General features: G+C 51.8%; 2 protein-coding genes across 12 annotated transcripts in view; one reads left to right on the top strand and one right to left on the bottom strand.

The window, feature by feature from the left end:
* The window catches only part of TEX11 (testis expressed 11), a 29,963-nt gene extending 21,677 nt beyond the window's left edge, over positions 1–8,286 (top strand). For 3 of the 4 annotated variants that reach the window (XM_030474613.1, XM_030474616.2, XM_030474617.2), the window contains 9 exons: positions 914–1,000; positions 1,523–1,593; positions 2,107–2,223; positions 3,371–3,443; positions 3,848–3,997; positions 4,285–4,393; positions 5,407–5,527; positions 7,063–7,227; positions 7,956–8,286. In XM_030474613.1, the coding sequence (XP_030330473.1) occupies positions 914–1,000; positions 1,523–1,593; positions 2,107–2,223; positions 3,371–3,443; positions 3,848–3,997; positions 4,285–4,393; positions 5,407–5,527; positions 7,063–7,227; positions 7,956–8,030 (968 nt within the window). In that variant the 3' untranslated portion in view covers positions 8,031–8,286. The remainder of the gene's footprint in view (positions 1–913; positions 1,001–1,522; positions 1,594–2,106; positions 2,224–3,370; positions 3,444–3,847; positions 3,998–4,284; positions 4,394–5,406; positions 5,528–7,062; positions 7,228–7,955) is intronic. The other variant, XM_030474615.1, reaches the window with a different exon arrangement.
* Positions 8,287–10,562: 2,276 nt separating this feature from the next.
* The window catches only part of DLG3 (discs large MAGUK scaffold protein 3), a 73,860-nt gene continuing 58,729 nt past the window's right edge, over positions 10,563–25,693 (bottom strand). For 4 of the 8 annotated variants that reach the window (XM_030474685.1, XM_030474689.2, XM_030474690.1 and 1 more), the window contains 10 exons: positions 22,064–22,240; positions 21,432–21,507; positions 20,745–20,844; positions 18,126–18,167; positions 17,560–17,610; positions 16,841–16,942; positions 16,550–16,722; positions 15,381–15,490; positions 14,635–14,726; positions 10,563–13,079 (listed from right to left, as the gene is read on the bottom strand). In XM_030474685.1, coding sequence (XP_030330545.1) covers positions 12,973–13,079; positions 14,635–14,726; positions 15,381–15,490; positions 16,550–16,722; positions 16,841–16,942; positions 17,560–17,610; positions 18,126–18,167; positions 20,745–20,844; positions 21,432–21,507; positions 22,064–22,240 — 1,030 coding nt within the window. In that variant the 3' untranslated portion in view covers positions 10,563–12,972. Of the gene's footprint in view, positions 13,080–14,634; positions 14,727–15,380; positions 15,491–16,549; positions 16,723–16,840; positions 16,943–17,559; positions 17,611–18,125; positions 18,168–19,091; positions 19,138–20,744; positions 20,845–21,431; positions 21,508–22,063; positions 22,241–25,693 lie in introns of all 8 variants that reach the window. The other 4 variants (XM_030474688.1, XM_030474692.1, XR_003989760.1 and 1 more) reach the window with 3 other exon arrangements.

Genomic DNA, 25,693 nt, shown 5'->3' with positions numbered 1-25,693 from the left:
CTTCATAAGGCCACGCATGCAAACAGCAGATACTTGGTCACAAGCCACAGCCTGGGTGGCCTCAAGTGACAGTCTCCTACTCTGACTCACTGGCAGGGACAAGGTTAGTATCTTTAGCAGCAGGGCTACCACAAAAGGAAGAAGTTTGGTTTCGTAAACTGAATCAACAGTGTAACTGTCTATGACATTATCAACAGTGGTGACTTTGCTGTTCCTGCTGTTCAAAAGGGAGCATTTTTTAGATGAAGGTAATGGTTTGGGTTGGTTTTTTTGTTGCCCTGGAGGGCCTAGAAAACTGTAAACTGCTGAAAGGTGGGAGAGGCTTGGTCAAAATGGGTTCCCTCTTTAAAGATGTGTTGCCCTTTGAAAAAGAATTGTCTGTTTGCGAGGTACAGGAGTTTTACGGAGCACTTTCCTCCATCAGAAAAAGTACTTATTTTCCCTAAATCTTTTCTGATCTTTGGACAAGAAAGTCAATGAGATCGTAGGAGCTTTTCGTACACTTGCCATTCCTACTGCAACTGGGAGAGAATGAAGGCTAGAATTGAATGAATTACAGGTTCCTTGAAGAAAGGCCTCAAACCTACCATTCAATTTAAAACCCCTCAACTTTTTTTGTGTAGTTAAGTAAAACTCCTCTGCATTATGCTTCAGTGTCAGTAAACTTCGACAAGGCAGAACTTGCTGGCAGCCTTATGTATCTTATCTAAAATGCTGTTTGAGGCACTTTTGGATGTATTTCTATCCTCTCTGGTCAAGCATGTTAGATGTGAGTTGTAAGAATAACTCTTCATCACGAATTACATGGGAGTTTTGGAAACTTCTGTTTTGTAGTATAGTTATTAGACTTGGAAATGTTTTTATTTTGCTCAGAAAGTGTTACTGATCTATTGAACAACACATTTTTTTGCAGCTCACAAGAGACTCGCTGAGTCTTTCACAGAAGAAAAATTTACAGGGGACATGAGGGTCCTTGAAGCTCACTGGTTTAGGAAAGTTGGTAGGTTGGCACTCACAAAACCTAAACTGAATCCTCTTCACCTCCACTTAGCCAGACCTTAAGGAAGAAAGAAGTGTTTAAAGATGTAGTGGATTTATAAAACTTGTCACCTTTGGCAGTTGCTGCCTTAGCTAGTCGGAAGCTATCTGGTATAGCTCATGTTTTAAGTCAGTTTTCAAGACAAATACCCACACAAGGTCTGTTTGATTGCTGGGATAGCTGATACGTTATTCACTTCACTACAGGAGTTGTGTCCGTGATAGAACTCTTAAGAGTTCACCATTTTTCTTTTAGCCCTTTGCTACCAAGACTCTGTTACAGAAGTAGAATGGAGATCAGGCAAATAGAAGGAATAATGGTTTTCTTCAGTGTCTGAAAAAGAATTGCTACTAAGAGCAATAAAACCCCCCTTACTGCCCATTGAATTGTAGAATGTGAACTGCCTGTAACTAGAGATTAGATGGGCATACCTGTAATGCTGAAGATTTTTACTCTAGCCTCCATTTTTTATGTCTTTGTTAGCTTGGAACTTGGCTGTACAGCTGAGGGGCTGCCCTGCAAAGATGAGGGATTTTTTCCTACTGTCTTTCAAGGTACGTACTCTTGCTGATAGTATCTCTGATTGAGGAATATTGTCCTGCCTGGGTCTGTTGGAATTTACATTTACATATCAGGTATCTCCTTGGCTCTGAAGGTGGAGTGCTTTTGTCACAAGGAGACTGACTTGTTATACTTTACATTCTGTTGCTTAAAAATGTCATAAGAAATTTGGACTTCAGTGAGAACTTTCTAAAATAAGTGGATTCTGATCCTTGGAAACTGTATCATTAATACAAACCTGTTAAATACTCGAGCCCTAATCCCCAGACAGAACTTCTACCAACACTGTCAGTTTTGTATGTGTTTGTAGAGAGGGGACTCCGACACTGCTTCACGCTTTAGATCTAATCTTCTTGTGTAATTGTACAAGTAAAATTGCAATATGGTTATATAGTTATGACTGATTACTAAAAGTGTCATAGAGGAGAGTCAGCAATCATCTGTCCATGAAGAAATTGCTTTATATGGGCTCAATTCTCATTACCTTTCCATGTTTTTGGTGTCAGTTGTCCCAGTTTTGTCCTTCGGACAAAGCTGTTCTAATTGCTCAGAAGACATGCCTGTTAATGGCAGCTGCAGTTGATCTGGAAATGGGGAGACAACCAGTACCACCTTCTGAACAGGTAGGGCATTGCTCAGGTAACTGCTGCTGTAGGTATTGGGGAGCATTTTTTGTCTTTTGAGTTTGAAGTCTTAGGGTTTTTTTACTCAGAACAGGATATTGAGAATCATAGAAAGGTTTGGGTTGGAAAGGACCTTAAGATCATCCAGTTCCAACCCCCTGCCACGGGCAGGGCACCTCACACCAGACTATGTCACCCAAGGCTCTGTCCAGCCTGGCCTTGAACACTGCCAGGAATGGAGCATTTATCACTTCTTTGGGCAATTTGTTTCAGCGCCTCAGCACCCTCACAGGGAAGAACTTTTCCTTTATATCTGAACTTCCCCTGTTTCAGTTTAAACCCATCACCCCTTGTCCTATCACTACAGTCCCTGATGAAGAGTCCCTCTCCGGCATCCAAAGATTAAGAATGTAAGCAGGAGAACCTTTCATATCTCACTAGTATCAATGCACCTTGTGCTTTCCAAACAATCATAAATGTTGGATTTCTGGGAGTTTGAACAGATTTCTATCAGCCAAAGGTCATGGCAGTATCTTCTCTTAGAGGAATTTAAGCCTCCCTTAAAATATTTTGTAAGGAGTCTGGTGCTGAACATTGGTTGGTCAGGCAGATAAGTACTGCATCTTTAGGATTATGCCATTGCTGAAAGCAGTTACCAGTCTGGTTGTGATAAGGCTCACAATTATGTTTGTTTTTTTAAGCATGCATCCTTTTTTGGGTGCTGCACTTACTATGGTAAGATAAGGAAGATGTAAGTGGTTATGACAGAAGCACGGAAGTCTGCTGTACAGTGATTGTGGTAGAAACTTATTTTGTGGGGTGCAGTGCACAGCAGTTTGTGTTCTGGGATTTAGGGGTTTGTCACTCTCAGTAGCACTGTTTTATGCTTGGGAGGTAAAAGAAATGATCTTCCATAGGAACCCAGATGGTTCTTTCTGGACCATTGGAATGCTTGGTGTGAAGAGGCTTTGCTGAGTTGTGGAGGTCTTTGAAAAAAGAAACAGTAACTGGTGGAGATGATGTACTAATTAGGCTGGTTCTTAATTTATTTTATAGTTGGGTATAAAGACCCTTCCTGCTGTGACATGTACATTCCTTTCTCGTTTAAAACTATGACAAAAATAACTTCTTCCATTTTGTAAAATAGGTGGAGCTTTTGACTCAGGCCCTTCAGCACCTCGAGGCATGCAAGGAGATCTGGAAAGTTCTGAAACTAACAGGTAAGCTACAACATGTGTCTGTTCAGCACAAGCAACTCTTAAACTTAGTCACTGTATTAATGAGAAATACACATACAGAATTGCTGTCTCAGGTGGGGAGTGTTGAAGCAGATGATACAAGGCTTTCCTACTAGCTGATACCTTGCCTGAGGCGGTTGCATGAATTTAGCTAATTACAGACAAGCCAGATGTTTTTACTGAGGGAGAGGCATGGTGGTGGGGTCGTGCTTTGGACATCTGAGGCTTTGTTCAAGCCTGCTTCAGAGTTCCACTTGCTCTACTGTGAAATCTGAGTACCTTAATGGTTTTCCTGCCTATTGGAAGCAAAATTTATACCTTGTGGTACACCATGTGCCTTTAAGAAAATGAATCACTACATACAGGTAATTCTGTCTCTTCTGCAGGAGATTTTGCTAAAGACCCAACAGACACATTGCTGCTGCTTTATGAATTTGAAGCAAGATCCAAACTGAATGATCCAGCACTCCACAACCTTATGGAGTCAGTATGGGAGCAACCACAAATAGAGGTCAAGACGCTAGAAATCATTGCATGTAAGGGCTGCATTTGTGCTTTCATAGTTGTTCAAGTCATGAAAACCAGCTTTTGTTGCTCTTTCCTGTTCATTTGGGGTGACCAGGGTTATCATGTATTGTGCAGCATCCAGTAAGAAAGTAGTAGACTGGTCGCTAGCTTGTGACCAGCCTAGGCATCTGGCAAATCTCTTTGCAGTTGTTTATCACAAGCAGGCATCATGCTGTAGTTTAGTTTAGTGACCAATGAGATTAAAGTCTGGCTGCAGTAATTTCTTTCTTCTTCTCTATTTTCTTTTGGTTTTAAGCATTAGCAATGGAATCTCCAGCTCGGTATCCTGTACTGTGTAAGAAAGCTCTCAAGAGTGCATTAAACCTTCACAGAAAGCAGGCTGTCATTGATGTTGAGAAATTTAGGTGAGTGTTACCACATAGCTTTGCCATGAGCCTGTGACTGGAGATGCTGACAGGGAATAAGGCCTTTCACTTCGAAAAAGTGGGTTTTAGCTTACGTGCAAAGTTCCACTTCTTGCTGGCCAACCAATGTACCTCTCAGTCATGACTGTCTAATAGATGTGTTAACTGCAAGGTGTTTCCTGGGCATATTTTTTGAGGCAGTTGTATTTCCAATAAATGAATCTATTGAGGAAGGAAAATGAAAATCATATCCAGAGGGGGTGTCTGGCTGTTTCTTGTGAGGAAGGAGTTCATTTCAAATGGTACCCTGTAGTAGTGAACTATGTATTTCAAAGGCAATGAAGAGATGATTAACAAGAGAAATTAAGTGCTGAGAAGAAAGCCAAGAGTTGTAAGTTAGTGATACGATGCCGCAGTCCATTATTTTGCTGGATAACTGGCTCTCTAACAGCTGTACCTTATGGTACCTGAAAACCAACCTGGCATGTGTCCTTCTCTCTTATTTATATCCCATAAAGGACTTCTTTTCTCCTTTCCAAGTTCCTTGCAGTAACCCCTGGGCAAAGGCAACTGTTAATACTGCTTTTCTCACTTCACATTGAGAAAGAAAAACCTGTTTTGAGAAACCATGTATTTATTACTGATTTTCTGAGGCTGCTGACTACTTACTTCTTGTTGGGGAAGTTAGAAAGTGTGCTTTTTCCTCACTGTTACATGTAGCACCCTAGAAAATATTATGTCTTTCCTTCTTGTGTTACTTTAGAGCTGAGCAATGAAAATCATGAATTGCTTGCTGCTCTTGGCTCTCTTTTGGCATAGTTTGTATGAATGAGATCTGATATAATATCAGATGTATATTTCTGCTTGAGTAATGTGAATGTAGTAAGCACCAGGGTGGACCTGTCTGTGTGACAATCACAGAGACATAAGTTACTGTGCTGCTGATACTAAAAGCTAGCTGTTTGTGCACATGGTATTTAATCTTCCCTCTTTTGCTCTGTTTCAATTCTCAGCAAATGCTTACATAGTTTGATAAATCTTTCTTTACCAACTGGATTAACAGACCTGGATGCCTGTGTACTGCAGGAGGTGTGGGGCTACTTTGAAGATGGTCTGAGCATAATCAGCAGCACAGTGAGTTGAACAGGAGAACAAGAGACTGGGGGATGATCCTGAGCACATGAAAAATAACAAATCTCATCAGGCTGAGAATGCTGAGTAGACTGAGCAGAGCCTGGTGTGATGTGTCAGGCAGCCAAGATTTCTTCAGTAAAAGATACACTGACATTACCTCTAAAGAAATGCCTCTTGGATATTTATGACTAATTATGAGGTTCCCTGGATTTTGTAAGGGCTTTTTTAGAGACATTCAAGGCCAAATTTTCAGTGCCTATTTTAGAAACATCTGGAGCTGAGAGTTCCCATCGTTCCTCCTCTTGCCTTCTACATTCTCACGCTGAATATGTTGGGGGTTCTTTTAAATGCAGATTACTTTTCCAGATCAGTTTAAAGCCAGCTAAAATCTGGAGACCAGACTTGCTTTTGTTCTCAGCTCTGTCTTGTTAAATGTATTTGGGAATGTACTACATTATTGTTTTTTCCGAATGACCTAGAACTGGGTTCCTAGAACCGAGCTGTCAGTACCTCTGGCACCGTGTGCTTTGTTTCTGTGAGAACAGGTTTATGGAGAGTAAAATCTTTCTTTCTGTAAGCATTTCTGCTGCTCCTTTCAAGCCTGAAGCAAACTGCTGTACAGTGAAGTCAGTCGTACTGAGGAAGTCAGACATTTCTACTTAAGATTTGATAGGTGAAAGTCAGTTAAGGAGTATTCCTGTTCAGGACTAGTAAACCAATACTATGTTTCATAGCTTCATTCCATTGCATGGCTGGTTGTTTGATAAAGGTTTGAATGTCTCTTCTTAATGAAAGTGGCATAAAGATATGCTGTTCCTGACCTCCCAAAAAACAGTGTCCCCATATTCATGCCTGCCTTCCACTGAAGTCCTCATCTCTAATTTTGATAATGTTCTTGTTGGGGGCTACAAACAAAATGTTAATGTGGACTGATACACCAGCAGAACTCCACAGCACTAGAAGGCCGCCTTTTGCAGTCTTGCTCATGGCAACAGGTACTAATTGGTACTGTGCAAGGAGAAGGACACTGGGGCATCACATCAGTCCATTATCAGTTAGAAAGCTGGTGCATCTAGTTCAGAAATTCACTCTGGGCCCTCTTACTTAGGATGAGAAGTATCTATCAAAGGGGAAAAGAAGTCCTTCTGGCCTCCCCTTAAGGATTTGCATGACAAATCAGTAACTGCTTGTCCTTCCCTTCCCCAGCTGAATCAGTTTCCCACCACGTTCACGTATTGTAGGGTATTCTGGCTTCTGTTCTGCAGTTACAAAGGCAGTTTTCATTCCAGTCCCACAGAATTCTATTTTCTGATCTACCAATAGGTAATTACAACATGACTTACTTACCCATCTGCAGTAGTGCAGGTGAACTGTGAAGTACAGGATGGCTCTGAAGGAATTGCCCTTTGCTTAGGAGAAAAAAACCCAAGTAACTGTTTTCCCACTCTAAAACTAAACTCTAATGCACTCTTGTCAGTTTTAAAGTGAAAAGTCTATTTTCTGATGAGCTGCTGCTGCTTCTTTTATTACTCCAGAAAGCTTACCCAGAGATGGAGATCCTTTGGTTGATGACAAGAGCCTGGAATACAGGAATATTTCAGTACACCGCTGGGAAATGTAGGGAAGCCGAGCAGTGGTGTGGATTAGGAATGCGCTTCCTCAATCACTTAGGATCTCTGAAGAAAAGCTATGAAGGCCATGTAAGTGTAAGCAGATGGATTTGAGGATGTGGGATTTGAGGTCTGGCCTGAATTTTAGATACGGATCTGCCTGAAGAAACCGCTGCAGAGTTTCATGGTACCTAAATATTCTGGGAGAGCTTGATGCTGAAAGGCTTTTTCAAAGCGAGGCCAAAACGATTTGATAGACAATAGAAAGAGTAATGAAGTGTCCTTTTACTGGAAGGGTTGTGTGAATGCCTGTCTGGAAATAAACTTCTGTCTGTGTGTGGCCATAGGAGAAGCCTTGTACCTTGCTTGCTTTCACTCAGCAAGCCAAGGTGCTGTACCAGTTTACTTAGATCAGCTGTATGAACACTTTCAAACCTGGTTTCTAGAATAATCTAAGGTCTTATAAATAGGGTTTAAGCTGATGTGAATATAACACCAGTTAAGACAATAAGAATTGAGATCGCTTCCTTCCAACCGCAGCCATTCTGTGGTTCTGTGAATGGGTTTGTTCCCTGACACAAGACTCAAGTATAAACTATGCTTTGTGGCAGTATAAATAAACCTACCTTTGTCAGGTTGCACTGATTTAACTTAAACCACTGTATTTAAACCTGTGCCAAAATCTTGACATCAGTTTTAGGTTTAGAACCTGGTGGTAGTCTCCCACCTATTCCCTTGCTTCTGTTCCCTGTTGCTTTCTTGTATTATCTAGTTAAATGGTAGAACTTGTTAACAGCTATGGTGCTTATGTTCTCCAGATGATTGGTCTTTATAGTGAGGTTCTGGACAAACTGGACAGAGCAAAAGGGTTTCTTTCAAACGAACCAGAATAATGAGAGTCACAACTGCAGAAGGGAGGACAGGAGTGGCTCCTGGAGATGTTCTGCTGGATGAAAGAGGCTGTCAGCTCTGTGGAAGCATTGCGTCATGGGAGCAGTGGAAGAGAAACCAGGATCTCCTCCTTGTTGGTAATTAATCTGTGTACTTTTTAGGAAGTCTTTGTTGAATAAATGGAATCGTTTTCCTCTAGGCAATAGTTTTCAGTCTCTGGAGCTATTTAACAGTTAGAAATAAATATTTAACTTTTTTCATGAGATGTGTCTGCTCTTGTGTAACAGGTTGAGTAAATACCTGATTGTAGTAGTAAGTGGCAATAAGAACATTAAAAGTATTCTAAGACCAGGCATCTCTTCTGGATGTCATAGCTACCTTGCTACATAACTATCAGTGACCCCCGAGTGAGCAGGGCCACCTCTCAAGGTTGCCCCTCAAGGCTGAGAGATCCCTTACCTGACACCAGGCATCCATGGCTTGGTGAGTGGCATGCATGGCACATTTAAGATACATGCAGTAAGCTTAAGGGGTAAATAGTAAATAGTATTGACCACCCATTAATCTGTACTTATTAAATATTTTACATTCCCAGATTTACTGATGAGAACTCAGTAAACTAGCTACTAGATCAGATCTATGAACTGTCACACAGCAGTCACAGTTAGTATTTACCACAGCTTTTAAGGAGGGCAAAAATTCCTCTCCCGGTTGGATCAGACCTCAAGTAGCTGGATTTCCAGTGACCATTCCCAACAGGCAGTTCGGCTGCAATCGCTCTGCTTTGCAGGTGCCTGTGCACTGAGTTTACCACTGTCAGTGCAGGCTGGGCCGGGGTTTATTTCACCAGGCTGAATGGTGCCTGGTTCAGTAGCCCACCTCGGCTGACTGGGGGATATAAATCAGTTGCTGGCTTAAAAGAGCTGGGTCTGGGTGCTCCTGCTGCGATGCTCACAGACTGCTCCAGGGGGTGGCATCGCAGCAGCAGTTTCTGATGGACACACCATCGTGGAAGGAAGCTACAGCGTGTGCTGACACTTGCTCTGTAGCTGTAGAGTTCCTCCTTGCTTCTGACACCACAGCTGGACCCTCGGGGGCAGGAGTTCACACATGCCCTCCCTTTCCCCGGCTCTACTTTAGGCCCGTCTTTTTTCCAAATCTGATGATTTCTTCACTGGTGGGGGAGCAGCAACATCTTAGAAGCACAAAGGAAATGCAGCGTGACCTAGGGAAGGGTCCAGGGAGAGGGTATTTTTACCACGGAGCCAGTAGGAATGTGGCTGTGTTGAGCGTTCTGGAGAGGCAGGAAGAAGAGGGGCTGGTCTGGCCACTAGTTTTCAGTTGCACAAGCACATTCACAGGTAAAGGTGTCACACTGTACCCGAGGAGAAGGTCATGTTTGCCCAGTAAGTGCAGCAGGTAATTACATAGAGCATCAAAGGCATCCAGCACTAAATGTGGTTATTTGAAATGAAATGAAGGTAATTAAAAGAGGGCTGAAGCTTTTTCAGGTCGTGCACTGGAACTGAGGTGTCCCTCAGGTCAACGAGCCTCATAAACTGTGACCTGTCTGCAGTCTCCATTCCCATGCTCAGTAACAACACCCCTGCTCCCCCCAAATCTCACTCTGCTTCTCCTGTGAGCAGTTTGAAAGGAAAACATTAAATCAAATCCAAGATTTAAACCCCAAACCCCTCTCCTCTTTGAAGTAGCTCAATGACAAAGCACCGTATGAACCACTTTTCTTCCAGTGAACACTCCTGTTCTCTGCATTTAGAGGTACCAGGAAAAGATACTTGTTGTCATTACACCTTTTCTTCTGCTCCCTGTGTCTAACCACCATATTAAACCCTACAAAGCTGCTGCGTCTGAGCTGGACTACACAGAATCCCAGACTGGTTTGTGTTGGAAGGGAGCTTAAAGCTCACCCAGCTCCAGCCCCCTGCCACGGGCAGGGACACCTTCCACTAGAGCAGGTTGCTCCAAGCCCCTGTGTCCAACCTGGCCTTGAACGCTGCCAGGGATGGGGCAGCCACAGCTTCTCTGGGCACCCTGTGCCAGCGCCTCAGCACCCTCACAGGGAAGAACTTCTGCCTTGTATCTAACCTGAACTTCCCCTGTTTCAGTTTGAACCCATCACCCCTTGTCCTATTGCTAGAGTCCCTGATGAAGAGTCCCCTTGTAAAGTCAAGCCATGACCCAAAATACATCTATGGTCCAAGACCAGAGTCAATCTGTGTTACAAACACACACTCACCTAGAAGAGCTTTTCAGTGGCCTGGTTACGGCTGTAAATAAGCAGACAAGCCCACTCCTTCCTTTTTGGTTTTCTTTTCCCATCTCATTTGCTTTCAGGCAGATTCTCAGTGACCACCTTATACTAAAAAAAAAAAAAAGGCATTTATTTATTTTTTTAAGCACTGTTACCACTTTGCCATGGACAGAGCAGATGGAGAGTCGCTAAGATCAGCACCAAAAAACCAGTTCCAGCACCCAGTGAAGGACTCAAAAAGAAGGTCTCAAAGACAGAGTTCTTTCTTTGTAACTCTCTGTTTATTAAAAATATATGTCTCCTTGGAAGAAGCACTGGTAAACCAACAAGCCTTGTCCTGATCGACTCGATACCATCAGCTATGCCATGGAGTACATCCTCTTCTCCTTGTGACTTCATGAGAGGGAGACAGGAAGAAAAAGAAAAGGAAAAAGAAGGCAGGACTGGTGTGACTGGCAGTTCAAGGGCTTCTGTTTCACCCCCTCCACTTCTCCAGGGTCTGACACTGGGAGCAGCCGAGGCAGGACCAGCGCGGTAGGAATCTGTTGCCAAGTTCCCTCATGTAGGCTCAGTCCCACAACAGCAGCATCCTCCCTGTCTGCAGCACCGTTTTCTGTCCCGGGAAGAAGCTTGGTCCCCGTACGGCTCTGTGTGATGCAGGAGGAGTAACAACAGCTTCTCACCAGGCTGTACAGAGTCCTACAGCAGTTCTCATGCATGCTGTGGCCTGCGTGTGCCCTGCACCAACTGACACCCTGATAACCACTGCCATCAGGAACGGGGAGCAGCACCCCTCACTTATCCCTGTAAAATTGGGGAGGGTGAATGGACCAAGACTTACCTGCTCTGCTCGTAGGGTGACCTCTTTCGTGCTGGTGCTTGGCACTGTGACTAAGAAACAGCATTCACCAGTCCTTTGTAAGGTGGGAGCTCTTCTCCCTGTGCTACGAGTACCCACCAACACTGTTCTTCTTCAAGGCTGCGTGACTTCCCCCACAGCTTCACACAAGGCTCTTCCCATGATGTGGAAACCAGTGTCCTCAAAGCCAGACATATCTCAGCTTAGGGCCAGTTAAGTCGCCTCCCTTGAAAACCCCCCTGCGCAGCAATGGGTGCAGCTCTGCAGCCCCTGCCCCACAGAGCGCCCGGCTTGATCTCCTAAGGGGACCCTGCGAGTGGGAGCAGAGCCCAGTGCCAGGAGGAGGATTTACGCACAGGTGGCAGAGGCAGAACAGCCGCGTGTTCACCCGCCGAGCCGCAGCTCCCGAAGCAGCCGGAGCCGTCCCTGCTGTGTGGGAAGGACAGACCTTCCCCTGGGAAGGCCACCACCTGCAGAGCTGGGAACGTGGCACGGAGCAGGGAAGCAGCTTTTCAATTCTGTTACTGATGTGGGAACGTGTGAGTGTCCATCCAAGGCACAGCGGCAGCTCTTCCTGCCCGTGGCTGATGCAGAGGGAATGCCAGCGTGCTGGCCCAAGCTGGAAGGGGTCACCTCACCTGCACCCACAGGCACAGGGCCAGCCCAACATCCTGGGTTTCCCACAGCAACACAGGACAGCCAGTATATTTGTTCCACGTGGCCGGTACAGTAATTCCTAACTAACCATCGTCGCTCTGGATTCTATTTACAAGAGAGCCAGTTTAAAAAAGTAAGTTAAAAAAATTGATTTTATACCCATTCAGTTCATGATTAACAAGAGAAAAATGGAACAGTGGGAAAAAACCCCAAAAAACCAAAAACCAAAAAGCAACCAACACAGCAACACAACATGGTTTTGGTTTAAAATCAGCTTAAAAAAATAGAACCGAAAGGAAACCTCTCATGCAAACACGTACGTGTGTGGAAAACAATGTGCAATTTAATACGTAGCATCATCCATTCTCTTGCTGGGGCCGGCTCCGGAGCAGCTGCTGCTCCTCCTGGGGCTGCTCTGCACCTCCAGCCCTGTGAGCCAAGGGCGTGGGAAGGACCCGGCCCTGACCGGAGCTGCCTCCGGGGCACCCGGCACCGGCTGAGCTCCTCCTGCCCACCGGGACGCCCCTCGCCCAGGGCTGGGGCACAGGAGCCGAGAGCTCCTTGCAACAACACGGTACCTTTCACGAGAGGTCCCTCAGGTTTCCTAGTCCACGTACATATATATATATAATATATATATAATATCTCTCTCTATATTATATATAAATTACATATACAGATAAATAAAATGCTTTCTGCTGCCTTCCTGTCGCACTGTTCAGAGCTGCCCGACAGTCACACTTGGAAAAATGCCCCTGGAGCTCTGATACGAGCTCATGTGCTCAGAGTCCATTGCTTCACTTGTTCCTTACGTTCCTTATGTTAGTCCTCAGCCACCTCCTCCCATCTCGAATCTTGATTTCATAATAATAATAATAATAATAATAATAATAATAATAAAAAACGACCTTGAATGGGTTCTCATCTGTCTCTAATGGAGCAGTGGGAAGGTCCATGCAGGAACAGCGGGAACAGTCACGTGATGAATGAGATGAGTTCATCCCAACAAAAGAAACAGGACTAGAAAACTCAATTTTGCGACGATCTAAAAAAGGGGCAGGAATAGTTTTCATATCCCCCCCCTCGGGGCAGAGGGCTCGGGTGAGGTGGGACTTGAGAGATCTTCTGCTCACAGGGAAGCAGGTGGGGGATATCTTCAGAGTTTCTCTGGGGATGGGACCCAGATGTAGTGCCCAGATTGGTCCTCAATGATCTGTTTGATTTTGCTGTAGATCTCTTCAAGAGAGTCTCCTTGTACAATGGCTGGAAGAGGAGAGAACAAGCAAGACCCTGAGCATCCGGCAGTGCTGCGCCTTCCCCACCACCAGCTAAAGGAAAAGCCCCTGCAGGGAGTAGCTAAAGGGTGAGCCCTGCAGTGAAGGGGCTGGTGCTGGCGTGACCAATGATGAGCGAATGAACAACCCGCACCAGAGGAGCTGGGATGGGCACACAACGACGATGAGGGTTAACCCAGTGTGTCCAAGGGGATTAGTGAGAGCTGATCCCGCTGCAGAGCGCTCGTGGGAAGGGTTCTCCTTCCACAGCGGGCAGCTAATCAGCTTTGCAAAGGGTGTCAGGGCACCCTGGGCTGCGGCTGCGTCGCAGGGACCGGAGCCCTCACACGGACTAGCCCGTGTGTGCGCCCCGAGGAGCCGGGGCTGTCCGTCCCCTGTGGCCTCTGCCGAGGGCTCCTCGTGTTTGCTGCTTCCTCTGCACCAGGTGGGCATTGCAGTGCTGGCTGGCTGGAAAAGGCAGCTTATGGCTGCTGCTCCCAGCAGGAACTCACACAAAGACCAGAACAGTTCCACTGTTTAGTACGAGCTCAACACAAAGCACTTCACTGTGCTGCCTACAAGGGAGGAAGATACACACAGAATCACAGAATGGTTTGGGTAGGAAGGGAGCTTAAAGCTCATCCAGTTCCAACTGCCTGCCATGGGCAGGGACACCTTCCACTAGAGCAGGTTGCTCCAAGCCCCTGTGTCCAACCTGGCCTTGAACACTGCCAGGGATGGGGCAGCCACAACATCTTTGAGCTGCCTGATCCAGTGCCTTGCCACTCTCACAGGGAAGAACTTCTTCCTTATGTCTATCCTAAATCTTCCCTGTCTAAGTTTGAACCCACCACCCCTTGTCCTATCCCTTCCAACCCAAACCAGTCTGGGATTCTATGAAACAGTTACTGCACTGGAGGAAAGGTGACAGACCAGTGCCTCTGCCTCTCTCCCTGCCCTGTCCAGAATTAATCATGTATGCAAATATTAGTTTCTTAATGAATGGCCAGGGATGCCTGTGTCATGAGCCACCCGTCTCCGCAGGCACAAAGTGCCAGGCAGCCCCTCTGCTTCGGAAGCCAGCTGAACTGCTGCCCTGCTTTTGGGAGAGGTTCTGTAGTAACTTGGGGCAGTCTCCACCACATCACTCGTTTTATCCTTCCTCTTTCAAATGACAATCTTCTCTTTTGAAAACACCTTTCCTCCATGCAGGGAGTTCTATTCCCTGCCGCCCTGGAGCACTCAGCCTGTGCTGCGTTTCCCTGCCTAGGGAGGGGTTTCGGGGTTGTTATTAAAGCTGGCACTAAGCTCCCACAGACTCACTGCCTGACAACTTGTCTCCTCCTCCAGAGCTGGCTTACGCCTATCCCCTGCTCCTGGGGCCGGCCCTTGGCAGGGCTCTCCTGGCAAAGTGCCATTTCTTTCCTGCTTTGATGAAGCTGGACATGTTCCCATGACCCTGTGGCTGGGACAGTGCTGGGAGGGAGGTCACAGCTGCTGGAAACACAAAGTCAATCCGACAGGAGCCTGCTCAGGACACTCACCTGTGAAATACTCTCCAAACTCCTGCTCGAGTTTCATGGCTTTGTCGAAGACCTTGTTGGCCTGTTCATACGTCTGCCTCCGGTTCATCTCCCTGCCACGTGCGAGAAATCAGCTCAGCTACCCTTAGTGGTGAACAGCAGCAAAACTCAGCCCTGGAGCTGGGGGCCTGGAAGCCCCTGGCCACCAGGCACTGAAGCTGTGCAGGGCCCAGCGCCCCAAGACAGGACCCTTCCCCACATGATCTTTGCTGCCTTGGCTCTTCATCCCAACTCCCAACTGCTCTCCCCATCGCTACCCCTCCTCTTCCACCATAGCACATGAGGGGACTCAAACCCAGACCACCCAGCGCCAGAAGAGTCTCTTCTGATCTCACAGTGCATCTCTAGCTACTGAACCCCCCACAGAGAACACTCCTCTCCTGCCTGCACCAGGGCCCAGGCGAGCAGGTTACACCAGGCACATTTGGGAGCATCTTTAGATTTCCCATGGATAATCCTCTTTGAGATGAATGAAGTGCTTTAAGCCAGAGCAATTCATGGAGCCTGGATGCACCACGGCATTAGATGCGGAGGGACACCAGAGACAGCAACGGGCCCAGCTCCTCTTAAAAAGGGACAAGTCCAGCACTAGCAGCAACTTCTGCTGCTTTCTAAAGAGCAGAGGCAGCAGAAATGCCAACCAGTGCCAGAGCTGCTCGCCCTGGGAAGGCACAGAACAGAAGCACAGAACATGGTGGTGTACTTACATGAGAGCTTCAATGGATTTTGGTTTGATGAAAATGGCAATGGGATAAAGTTGTGCTTGTTGCAACCTCTTGATAGCATTGCCAGACACATCCAGGATGCAGTGTTTCCCCTGGAAAGGAGACAATTGGGATCAGACCTACCCACACAGTCTACCCAGTGCACAAACCACCTTCCTCAGATGTGCCTACAAAAGAGAGGACCACAGGGATGAAACACCAGTCTTGAGACATGAGCCAACTCCCAGTGGCCTTCAGTTCTGCTCGCTTAGGGCGGGAGAGCAGCAACCCCACATGGAGCCCTGCGTCCAGCTCTGAGGCAACAGCACAAGAGGGACGTGGAGCTGCTGGAGCGAGGCCAGAGGAGGCCCCGGAGCTGCTGCGAGGGCTGGAGCAGCTCTGCTCTGGAGCCAGGCTGAGAGAGCTGGGCTGGGGCAGCCTGGAGAAGAGAAGGCTCCTGAAGGGGACACCTTAGAGCAGCTCCAGTGCCTCAAGGGGCTCCAGGAACCCTGGAGAGGGGCTTTGGACAAGGGCCTGTAGGGACAGGACAAGGGGAATGGCTTTAACCTGCCAGAGGGGAGGTTGAGATGAGCTCTGAGGCAGAAGCTCTTCCCTGTGAGGGTGCTGAGGCGCTGGCACAGACTTTTCCCAGAGAAGCTGTGGCTGCCCCATCCCTGGCAGTGTTCAAGGCCAGGTTGGACACAGGGGCTTGGAGCAACCTGCTCTAGTGGAAGGTGTCCCTGCCCATGGCAGGGGGCTGGAACTGGAGGAGCTTTAAGGTCTCTCCCAACCCAAACCAACCCAAGCCAATCTGTGAATCTGTGGTCCTCTGAACATGTGAAATGATGTATGAGCCATTGGTACACTCCAATGCTCCTGCAGAGGAAATGCTGCTGCTTGGAGGGCAACCAGGCTCCTTTGCCCTGGGAGCTGCTCAGTACCAGGCTGCTGCCGCCAGCACCAGGCTCTCGGGTGGAGTCTGGGTGACACCAATGTGGAGCATCGTGGCTGAGGAGAGCAGGGGTATGGCGTGGCGGGGCTCCAGAGGGAGGAGAGGCTCGTGCCTGCTTGATGTGGTCACAGCCCTTTGCTAACCCCAGGGGGAGAGGAGGAGAACTGCCAGACACATCTGGGTTTGGACTGGACGTGTCCCGGTCCCACCTGACACTCACCCGCTCTGCCACTGCCCGCACGGACTGGATGCTGGTCCCGTAGAGGTTGTCGTTGAACTGCCCAGCCTCTATGAACTTGTTGTCCTGGATGTCCTTCTCCATCTGCTCCCGGGACACAACGAAGTGGTAATCCTGCCCGTCCACTTCGTTCTCACGACGGGGCCTGGTGGTGTCTGCAGGAGAGGAGGAACCATGGGTGAGCCTGGAGTAATGTGTGCCCCGTGCTCCCGGCCCCCTCCCACCCTGTGGCGCTGCTCCCCTCCTGCAGCACGGGCACGGGCAGGGACTTACGGGGCACGCAGGAGCCGAACTTGTGTGGGAATTCAGAGATGAGGTCGTCGTTGACTCGGTCCTTGGTGGGCCCCAGGATGATCACTGGCCTCGCGTAGTGAACTGCCAACAGGAGCCACAGCCTGAGCCCGCGTCTGCACCGCTCCCGGACACCACCACCACCTCCCTCCCCTCTGACCCAAACCATATGTGGCCCTGGGGAACATCTGTGTGTCTCCAGGGTACGGACCAGCAAAGCTGTTCCCTCGCTCAGGGCAGGAGCCACACAACTGAGTGAGGATGCCGTGCAGCTGGGGGAGTAATGGGAGCCCAAGACTGGTTCAGCTTCTGGCAAGGAGAGGCCACTGAGGCTGGGACCATTGAGCCTGCAGGGATTGAGCATTGTGCAGGGATAAACGCTGAGAGCTCGGGGAGGAAGGGGGTGGTTGCTCTGCAGCAGGGACCTGCCCCGAGGCAGAACACAATAACCCTGTCCTCAGCTGAGGATTAAAGCCCAGCTCAGGTTTAACTCCGGATCCCTCCCTTGGTGCTGTGGGGCAGCTCACCAGCGTTGTCTGCGGATTACAAAGGGGAAGCCCCGTGGGGCGGTGCCATGCCCAGCCCCGTGCTCCCCTGGGTGCTGTGCTGGTGTGGTGGGGCTGGAGGAGGTGGGACTGGTCCCCCTGCCCGTGCTGGACCCGTGCTGCAGCAGGTACATGCAGCTCAGCACTGGGACTTACTTTCTTGCCGTGTCACTGGCTCGTACGACAGGATGGTGTCCTCTTGTCCTTCTGCAACAGAGCCGGGGACATGCAGGTGAGCGCTGCCCATGCTGCTCAGCCCCAATGCCTCCCACCCCACCGCTGCTGCAGGCCCGGGGCTCTTGGGATGCACCGTCTGCCCTGGTAGATGAGCTGCAGGTATGCAGAAGAGCTGCCAGGGATAGGGTGAGCATTCCCTGCAGCTGGACCCCCATACTCTTGTACAGGCTTAGATGCTACATGACCTATGCTACAGACCCAGCCTCTGGCCATTGCTTCCCACAGCAGGCACCACGGGGGACCACCATGGATGGGAACCTACCACTGACCCTTGGAGCAGAGCCCTGCAGCCAGGAGAGAGCAATGGGCAAGATCCCTCCTGCCCCAAGCCCCTGCTCCTCCTGGCTGCAGCATCTTGGTGTCACCAGCAGGAAGGACCAGCCTCTGGACAGAACCACCACCAGGACAGGACACGATGGAAGTGCCAACACGTCACACACACACACACGTGCACAGGGCCGGGAGAGCAGGCGGGATGCACTTACTGGAACTGCTCTCGCTGTCACTGGTGTTAGATGTCACGCCCTCTGCAAAGAACCAGAGACACCCCTTCAGAAGGGGCACAGGCAGCAGGCACCCGGCTGTCACCCAGCACACTGACTCCAAACACCCACCCCAGCACCCACATGGGCATGGGCAGCATCTCCCACCCTTTGCTGGGAAACCAGGGATGTGCAAGGGGGCAGTCGGCTACTCCGGGATGCCAGGAGAGGGCTACCTGGCACGTGTGGGGAGCACATCCTGGTGCTGGGCTTCCCAGGCCAAGTGAGGGGAGGTGGAGGGCACCGGGAGGAGGAGGTGCTGCAGGGGGAGCGGGTGCAGCATGCACACAGGGACAGGGAAGGCACAGCTCCATGCCAGCACAGAGGTGGGAAAGAGGGAGCCTGCCCCTGGGGCTGGGACTCACAGAGACAGGACAGTGACAGGAGGGGACAGTTTGGGGCTTTGCTTGCTCAGGCTTGATCCAGTGCTGCAATTACCCCACAAGTTTGCTGGCCGCTGCCTGCCCCAGGCTCACACCCAGCCAGGAGGACCAAGGGGCTCCTGTCAACGTTGTTCTGCAGCTCTGGGTACGTGGTGCCCCAGAGGATGGGGGCAACACTTCCAAACACTGTCACCCTCCAACTCAGAGCAGACCTGTCATGGTCACTGCCACCTCCCACCCACGCTGGCAGCGGCTCCCGGGCTCCGAGCGCTACACCAGCAGCCAGCCCAGCCAGGAGCAGGAGGCAGAGGAAGATGAGGAGCAGCAGCAGCCCTCGCTGGGCACGCTCAGGGCACAGCAGCATCCCAAGCAAATGGCCCAATCCCCTCCCACGTGCAGCAGCGCCTCCTCCAGCCCCGCAGCGTCCCGGGGCTCCTCCGTCCCGCCCAGGGAAAGCGCAGCGCGCCCAGGCACCACCAGGCATGCCAGCGACGGAGAGAGCGATGCGCATCCAAATTCCACTTACTCAGGTTCTTTGCTCCATAATAATCGTCACTTAACCCAGGGAAGTCCTGATTTCACAGACAGCGAGAAAGGGGAGAGGGGGGAAGAGAAGAGAGTGCAGGAGAGGGGAATCAGAGGGACGGGGGAGACAGAGCCAGACCAGCATTAGTGACAGGAGTGCAGAACGGCCCAGAGCTGCAACTGCAAGTGAGGTTAAGTGTAGTCAGAGCTGACACCATCAGCCTGCTGCCAAAGTCTCACCTCGCATGGCTGGACCCCCCTCCCCACTGAGCCTACCCCCTCTGTCAATGACCCCCAAGGGCCACCCTGGGTCTGGGGAGGGCAGAGGGCCACGGCAGCACTGCTGGCACTGAGCTGCTGGGGAGCAGGGCTGGGTATTCCTCGGGATACCCAATGGCTCCATGCTCTCTGGCACAGCCAGCCCTCCAACGCATGGCGGGGGCATGCTTTTCTCCACATGTTGGCTGCCCGCGCCCAATGCTCGCATGGGCTGTGGGACCATGGGCGAAGGACCCCCAGCTGCAAGCTGGGATGGGCAGCAGCACAACACGAGGGAGCTCACTGTGACATGGGCTGGCAAAGAGCTTCCTGTCCCGGCAAAGCGCTGCCTGTCCCATTCCCAAGCTGTAAGTCACTGAACTGCACTGCCTGAAAGCAGTGCCCCAGCAACCCCCCGCTCCAGCACGGAGCTGGCTGGAGCCCAGCCACGTCCAGGCACTACAAGATACCCACACACAGACTTAACCCCTACCACAGGCCAAAAGCTCATGCTGGCTGCCAGGCTCACGGGAAGCCAGCGCCAGCCTGGCATGGGCAGCAGAGGGAATTGGACAGCCCCTGGAGCAGCCCAGCATCAACCTCCTGCTTCTGCATCATACCCAGGAGAGCCACCAGCCTGGAGGGGATGCACCTGCTGTGCTGGCACCGGGGCAGAGCCTGGCTCCTCTGCCCTGAGGTGTGAGGAGCACTGCTCTCCAGGTGCTTGCTGACAGAGTGGATGCAGTTTAGCATCTGGAAGGAGCAGGAACTGGGTTTGCTGAGCAGCCCCAGAGCTGTCAGGGTGTGGGGGAACAAGCTGAATGACCTGCCCTCACTGGGAGCCCTGGGGTGCTGCCAGGGTCTGCAGCTACCAGAGATGTGCCTCAGTTGCAGGTGGGCAGCTCCTCCAGCAGCGAGGGCTCGGCTCCCCTGTGTCCTGGGGTTTACCTGCAGGAAGGGCTCTTGGGAGGGAATGTGGGGCTGCGGGTCACTTCTAGGGGAGCTGGGGAGGGCGGCCAGGATCCCTGCAGCTCCTCAGGCCTGGCAGGGGCAGGAGCAGCTCTGCAGGAGGTGGCAGCCCCTCGTGCTGAGGGACGGGAGAGCCCTTGGCAGGCAGAGGGAGGGAGCAGAGCCCGCAGCGGAGGGGAGGGCGGCGGGAGGCATAGCAGGGGTCAGGTGGGTGTGAAGTTGGATGAAAGGATGAAGACATTGAACATGAGAGAGAGAAAGAGTGCCAGCCTGCAGCTGCAGCGTTCCGCTCCAGCTCCGGTCTGTCCCTAGTGCTGGCACGGCTGTGGAGCAGCCAGGACCCCTGGCTAAGGACACATGCCGCGTCTCTCCCCTGAGGCAGGGGACCTGAGGGCTGCATTGCTCTCTCTGGCCAGCTTCTACTTACGTTCCTGTCTGCTGCTCTCCTGGGCCAGGTTCTCTTTGCTCTTGTAAAATGGAAACTTTCGAGAGAGGCGGAAACTCTTTTTACGTTTCGTTTTGATCAACTGAAGAACATGGAGATGGAGGACAGAGAAAACACCGGTGTTTAACATGGGGGGAAAATTAAAATGAAGAGACGATGAGGAGCTGGGTCAGGGCAGTTACCCTCGAATGAATAATGGAGATTACATGAAAACTGTAATGCAGGAAAAAAATTAAGCATGGAGAAAACATGTGGTAGGGATGCTGGGAAGCTGACAGGCAATGAGCAGCTCTGCAGGGGTAGCCAGGCCGTTCTCCCTTCCTTGTCCACTCACAAAGCACTCTGTGTGAGGGGTGAGGGCAGCTGCCTTCCCCTGCATGAGCTGCCTGCAATCAGCCCCTAGCCATGGGCCACAGTGGGACGGGCTCTGCTCCACCACCACTCCAACCAGGGCTCCTTCCCCAGCGCCTGCACACATCCTGGGCTCCTCTGCTCACTCCCTGCAGCCACAGAGGATTCATGACAAGTAGACGCAGCTCTGGGGCAGGTTCAGTGCTGCTCTTTGGGATTGCTCCAGCTGCCCCTCTGGGAGCTCCGGCTGCTGGGACTCCTCCTGCCCCGCTAGCTACCAGCTTTGGGTGCCTCACTGAGCCCCAGCTTGGTACTTACCCTGTTAGACTCAATCATGCCGGTCCTGGCGTGGAACTTCACCGTTTTCAACCGCGCTCTCTCTTTCTTTTCCACCCTGATCAAAGTTAAAGGGGAAAAAGAGCTGCTAGTCCCATGCGGGCACCCTCTGTTGCCCACTTGGCTCCCCAGGCAGCTCTGTGCACCCTCAAGTGGTGGCCCCACTGACAAAGGGCAGCTCCTTCCCTGAGAGGGATGGCTGTGGAGCTGCCACCCGGAGTCTGGCCAAGGCCAGTGTCTGCGGGAGCAGGACTGAGGACAAGCCAGGCTTCCCATGAGGGAGGGGACGGAGAACAGAGGTGGGCCTGGCACTGCAGACCTGAAGGCAATGGCAGCCAGCTCCTCTGCTCCCTGTGACTTCCCATCTCATGGGACCTGGCTCACAGAGCCAGGCAGGTTGTCAGAGGATGCAAGAAGCAGCCTGAGTCTGTGACTCTGCGACTCTGCCCTCACTCGGAGCCCCAGACTGGCTACACCAGCTCTCCACCCCCACAGGGACCAGCGCGGGGGCTGAGCACTCCCCTCCTCCCCTGGAGTCTCACCCAGATTTAAAAGACCCCTCTGCAGGGCTCTGGGAGGCACCAGTGTGACAGCTCCTGCTGATGGACACTCACCTCTTTTTGCTGGGGATGACCCCGATCTGCTCGCTCTCGCCGTGTGGTGTGACAAGCCTGGCTTGCCACCACTCGTCATCAGAGGCATTAATGACATGCAGGATGTCCCCATAGGAGAAGCTGAGCCCCTGGCTGGGCAAGCAACTGTCCCGTGTCCGGTCATAGTCAAACAGGGCTCTGCAGAGGAGAGATCACAGAATCACTGAATGGCCTGCGTTGGAAAGGACCTTAAAGCTCATCCAGCTCCAGCCCCCTGCCACGGGCAGGGACACCTTCCACTAGAGCAGGTTGCTCCAAGCCCCTGTGTCCAACCTGGCCTTGAACACTGCCAGGGATGGGGCAGCCACAGCTTCTCTGGGCACCCTGTGCCAGCGCCTCAGCACCCTCACAGGGCAGAGCTTCTGCCTCAGAGCTCATCTCAATCTCCCCTCTGGCAGGTTAAAGCCATTCCCCTTGGCCTGTCCCTACAGGCCCTTGTCCAAAGTCCCTCTCCAGGGATATATACAGAGATACATTAGTCCAGAGCCGATGAATGCAGCTGAGGGTATGTACATACCTGCGTCCACAACTGATCCTTTTCAGACTCCCAAGTACTCCCCCAAGAACAATTTAGTTTAAAATTATCTTCAGTATTAAACTAACCAGCCCCAGAAAAGATTGGTTTTGTTTCTGAACCCCAGGAGCACTAACATCCTCCCTGCACACGCTCCATCGCACACAGCACCGCAGCCCGTACGCACAAGCTGCTCTCAGTGGTTTCACATGCCGTTCCTTCTACCAGTGTCAGCTCTCAGTGTCTGCTTTGAGATACCAACTTCACAAGAAGCCAAACCAAGGGAAGTCACTACAAGCACCACTGCCAGCAGCACAATCCCTGTGTTTCCTCCTGGGACACTGGCCCCGCTTGCCTCCAGCTCAGCACGAGCCCAGGCACCACAGACACTGGCTGGCTGCTGGCTTAATGCTGGCACTAACGAGCCTTCCTCAACCAGGAAAGAGACCTTCTGCTGTGCTCATCACGCCCTTCCACTGCAGGGACTCCTAAGGGGGCCTGAAAGCACACGATGCAAATGGGAGGGAGAGGGACCATGTGGCATGTCCCGTGGAGAGCACTTCTTCAGGCTCAATCCCTGCTCCAGCACCGCCAGGGGCCTCTTTTAAGCCTCTTGGGACCGGGTCAAGGCAGCCAGTCTTAGACGGGGAGGAGGAGAAGAGGGGCTGCTCCTTGGCTTCCTTGGGGAAGGTTCTTTGGACAAGACCTGATGCAGTTCCATGTCCAGATACATCTAGCTACCAGGTCACTCCCCCTTTCCCAGCCTGCTCAGGGCTGGGGCAGCTCTCGTGCTCAGACCCTCCGCACCCAAGCGCCACAGGGTGCTTTGGCAGGAGGTAAGCAACCCTTGCAGGCAGCTCCTGGCTAAAAGATAAGGCTGTGCATGGCCAGGAGGCCCCTGCGAGGCCAGAGCCAGGAAGCAAAGCACAAGCCATGGCCCTGGGAACTGGTCAGGCCGGTTCTGGAGCAGAGCCTGGCTGCAGGGATCCTGCCCACACCCTGTCCTGCAGAGCAGCACTGGCCCCGCAGCTCCTGCCTCCTCCTCCAGCAGCCACTGGCATCCCAGGGCAGGCACAGCAAGGTCTCTGCAAGGGTCATGGCCCTGCAAAGCTGATGTACAAAGCATTCGCTTCCCCAAGGCATGATGCTCCTGGAGACAAGCCCCAAACCATGACAGCACCCAGGACCCGCTGTGGCTGGATGCTCCCCGCGGCACACAGCGTGCAAGGGCCAGGCAGCAGCGTGGCTGCTCTGCTCTGCTCCCAGCCCGGCTTGCAGCACGCACAAGCAGCCAAGAGAGCAGACGGTTTGGCTGGAGGGCAGCGGAGCAGTGCCAGGGACTCCCACAGCATCCTCCCGGTGCCCAGGCACAGTGCCCACCTCACCCCATCCCCACGCGGCACGGCCCCAGTGCCCGTGGACTCTGCCCTGCCGCAGCGCAGGCAGGTAGCATTGGACCTGCCTCATCCCGGCCCGTGCTGTGCTGCTGCAGCTCCAGACCACACCGCGAGCACTGGCACCCCCCAGTCAGCTCCAGCAGCACCGGGGCGCCCAGCTCCAGCATGCAGGGTGCCACACAGTGGCGCGGGGCTGACTCAAGCAGTCGGGTGGCAAGTCCTGTAATTGGTGTCCTGGCCACAGCGCAGCAGCAAAGCTGGTTTCGGGTAAAGTGTGCTCGAAACCACCCCGCCCAGAGGAGCCGGGCAGCCCGGGCACCGCGGGGAGCACCAGCACACCGGCAGGGTGCGCGGCCACAGAGACCGGGAGGGATGGGAAGGGCCATGTTGGAGTAAAGCTCTCCCCTGGGATCACCCTCTCGGCAAGGCGCTGCCCAGCCTCCATCTGAAGCTGTATGTGAGGGGACACAGTGCGTGGAGGCCACCAAAACCACATGGAAGTATGCATCAAGAGATGCAAGGTGCTACAAGCAGCCTGGAGGCAGCGGGAGCTCTCTGGCTCGCAGGCATGCCCGGAACCGTGCAGCACATAAGCAGGCAGGCAACAGAAGCCTCACAGGCTCCACTCAAGCTGGACCCAGCCTAAACCCTGCTCCACCCATAAGGGTGTCCCTGAGACAGCAGGGGAGCAAGGACAGGACTAGCAAGAAAATGTTTATTCAGCCTGGTGCCCAGCTCACTGCACAGCCCCAGCACATAGCCCTGAGATGCTAAATGAAGCGAAATGCCTGCAAAGCCCCACAGGAAGTGGTGAATTGCTGCAGCTCTCCCCTCCTGCCAGAACAGGCTTGCACCAGGTCCAGCAAGAGCCTGAAGCCCCTCTGTATGGGGCATCCAGCCATGCAGTGGGAGATGCAGCCTGAGGCTGATGCTGCCCTGTCCCTTATCACCCTTCTCGCAGGGAGGAAGAGGCATCCGCTGTTCCTGCCAGCCCCCACCCACAACAGGCTGGGCAGAGCGAGGATTTACAGGATTGCTTTAATTACCCAGTTAGAATTACTCATTAGCTGCCACCCCACTCGTGCTGTGGTGGCAAGAGGCAGGCAGTGAGCAGGGTGCAGGATGCAGCAGTTAGAACTGCACGGCTGCTCGACCGCTGCCTGCCCTGCGTCTGGCTCTGCACCAAACGCGCAATGAGGGCTCAGAGCAATAATCCTCCTAAGAGCTCATCTCCCCTCCTGCCAGATCCTGCTGCAGGAACGGCGGGAGGAGATGGGGGAAGCCTGTTACATTGAGTGATTCAAGGAGAGCACCCCGGATGTTGCCCTGAGCTGCCTGGGAAAGAAGCAGCACTGGATGCCCAGAATTTTCCCATTTCCCAGTGGTCCCCAGTGGGTCAGCCTGGCCAGCAGCTGCCCAGGGCTCTGTAGAGACACCAGCACTTCCCAAAGCAGAGCAGCCCTCAGAAGGGGCTCTCCAGTGCAGATCACCCAGCCCCAGCAAACCAGCACAGAAGCATGGCTCTCCCTGCTGTACCCTCTGGGCTCCACGATGCATCTATCACACTTGCTGCCCTGGCCTCCGAGACACTTGGCCACAGGCTGAACCATCCCACCCTGCATCCTGCACTGTGGGGATGGATGCACCCACCTCACCCACTTTCGGCTGCCTGGAGCAAGG

Source organism: Strigops habroptila, chromosome 9, assembly GCF_004027225.2.
Source record: "Strigops habroptila isolate Jane chromosome 9, bStrHab1.2.pri, whole genome shotgun sequence".
In the NCBI taxonomy this organism is placed as follows: Eukaryota; Metazoa; Chordata; class Aves; order Psittaciformes; family Psittacidae; genus Strigops; species Strigops habroptila.
Note: the sequence above shows the minus strand (reverse complement) of the source record. Positions and strands in the feature narration are given on the sequence as shown.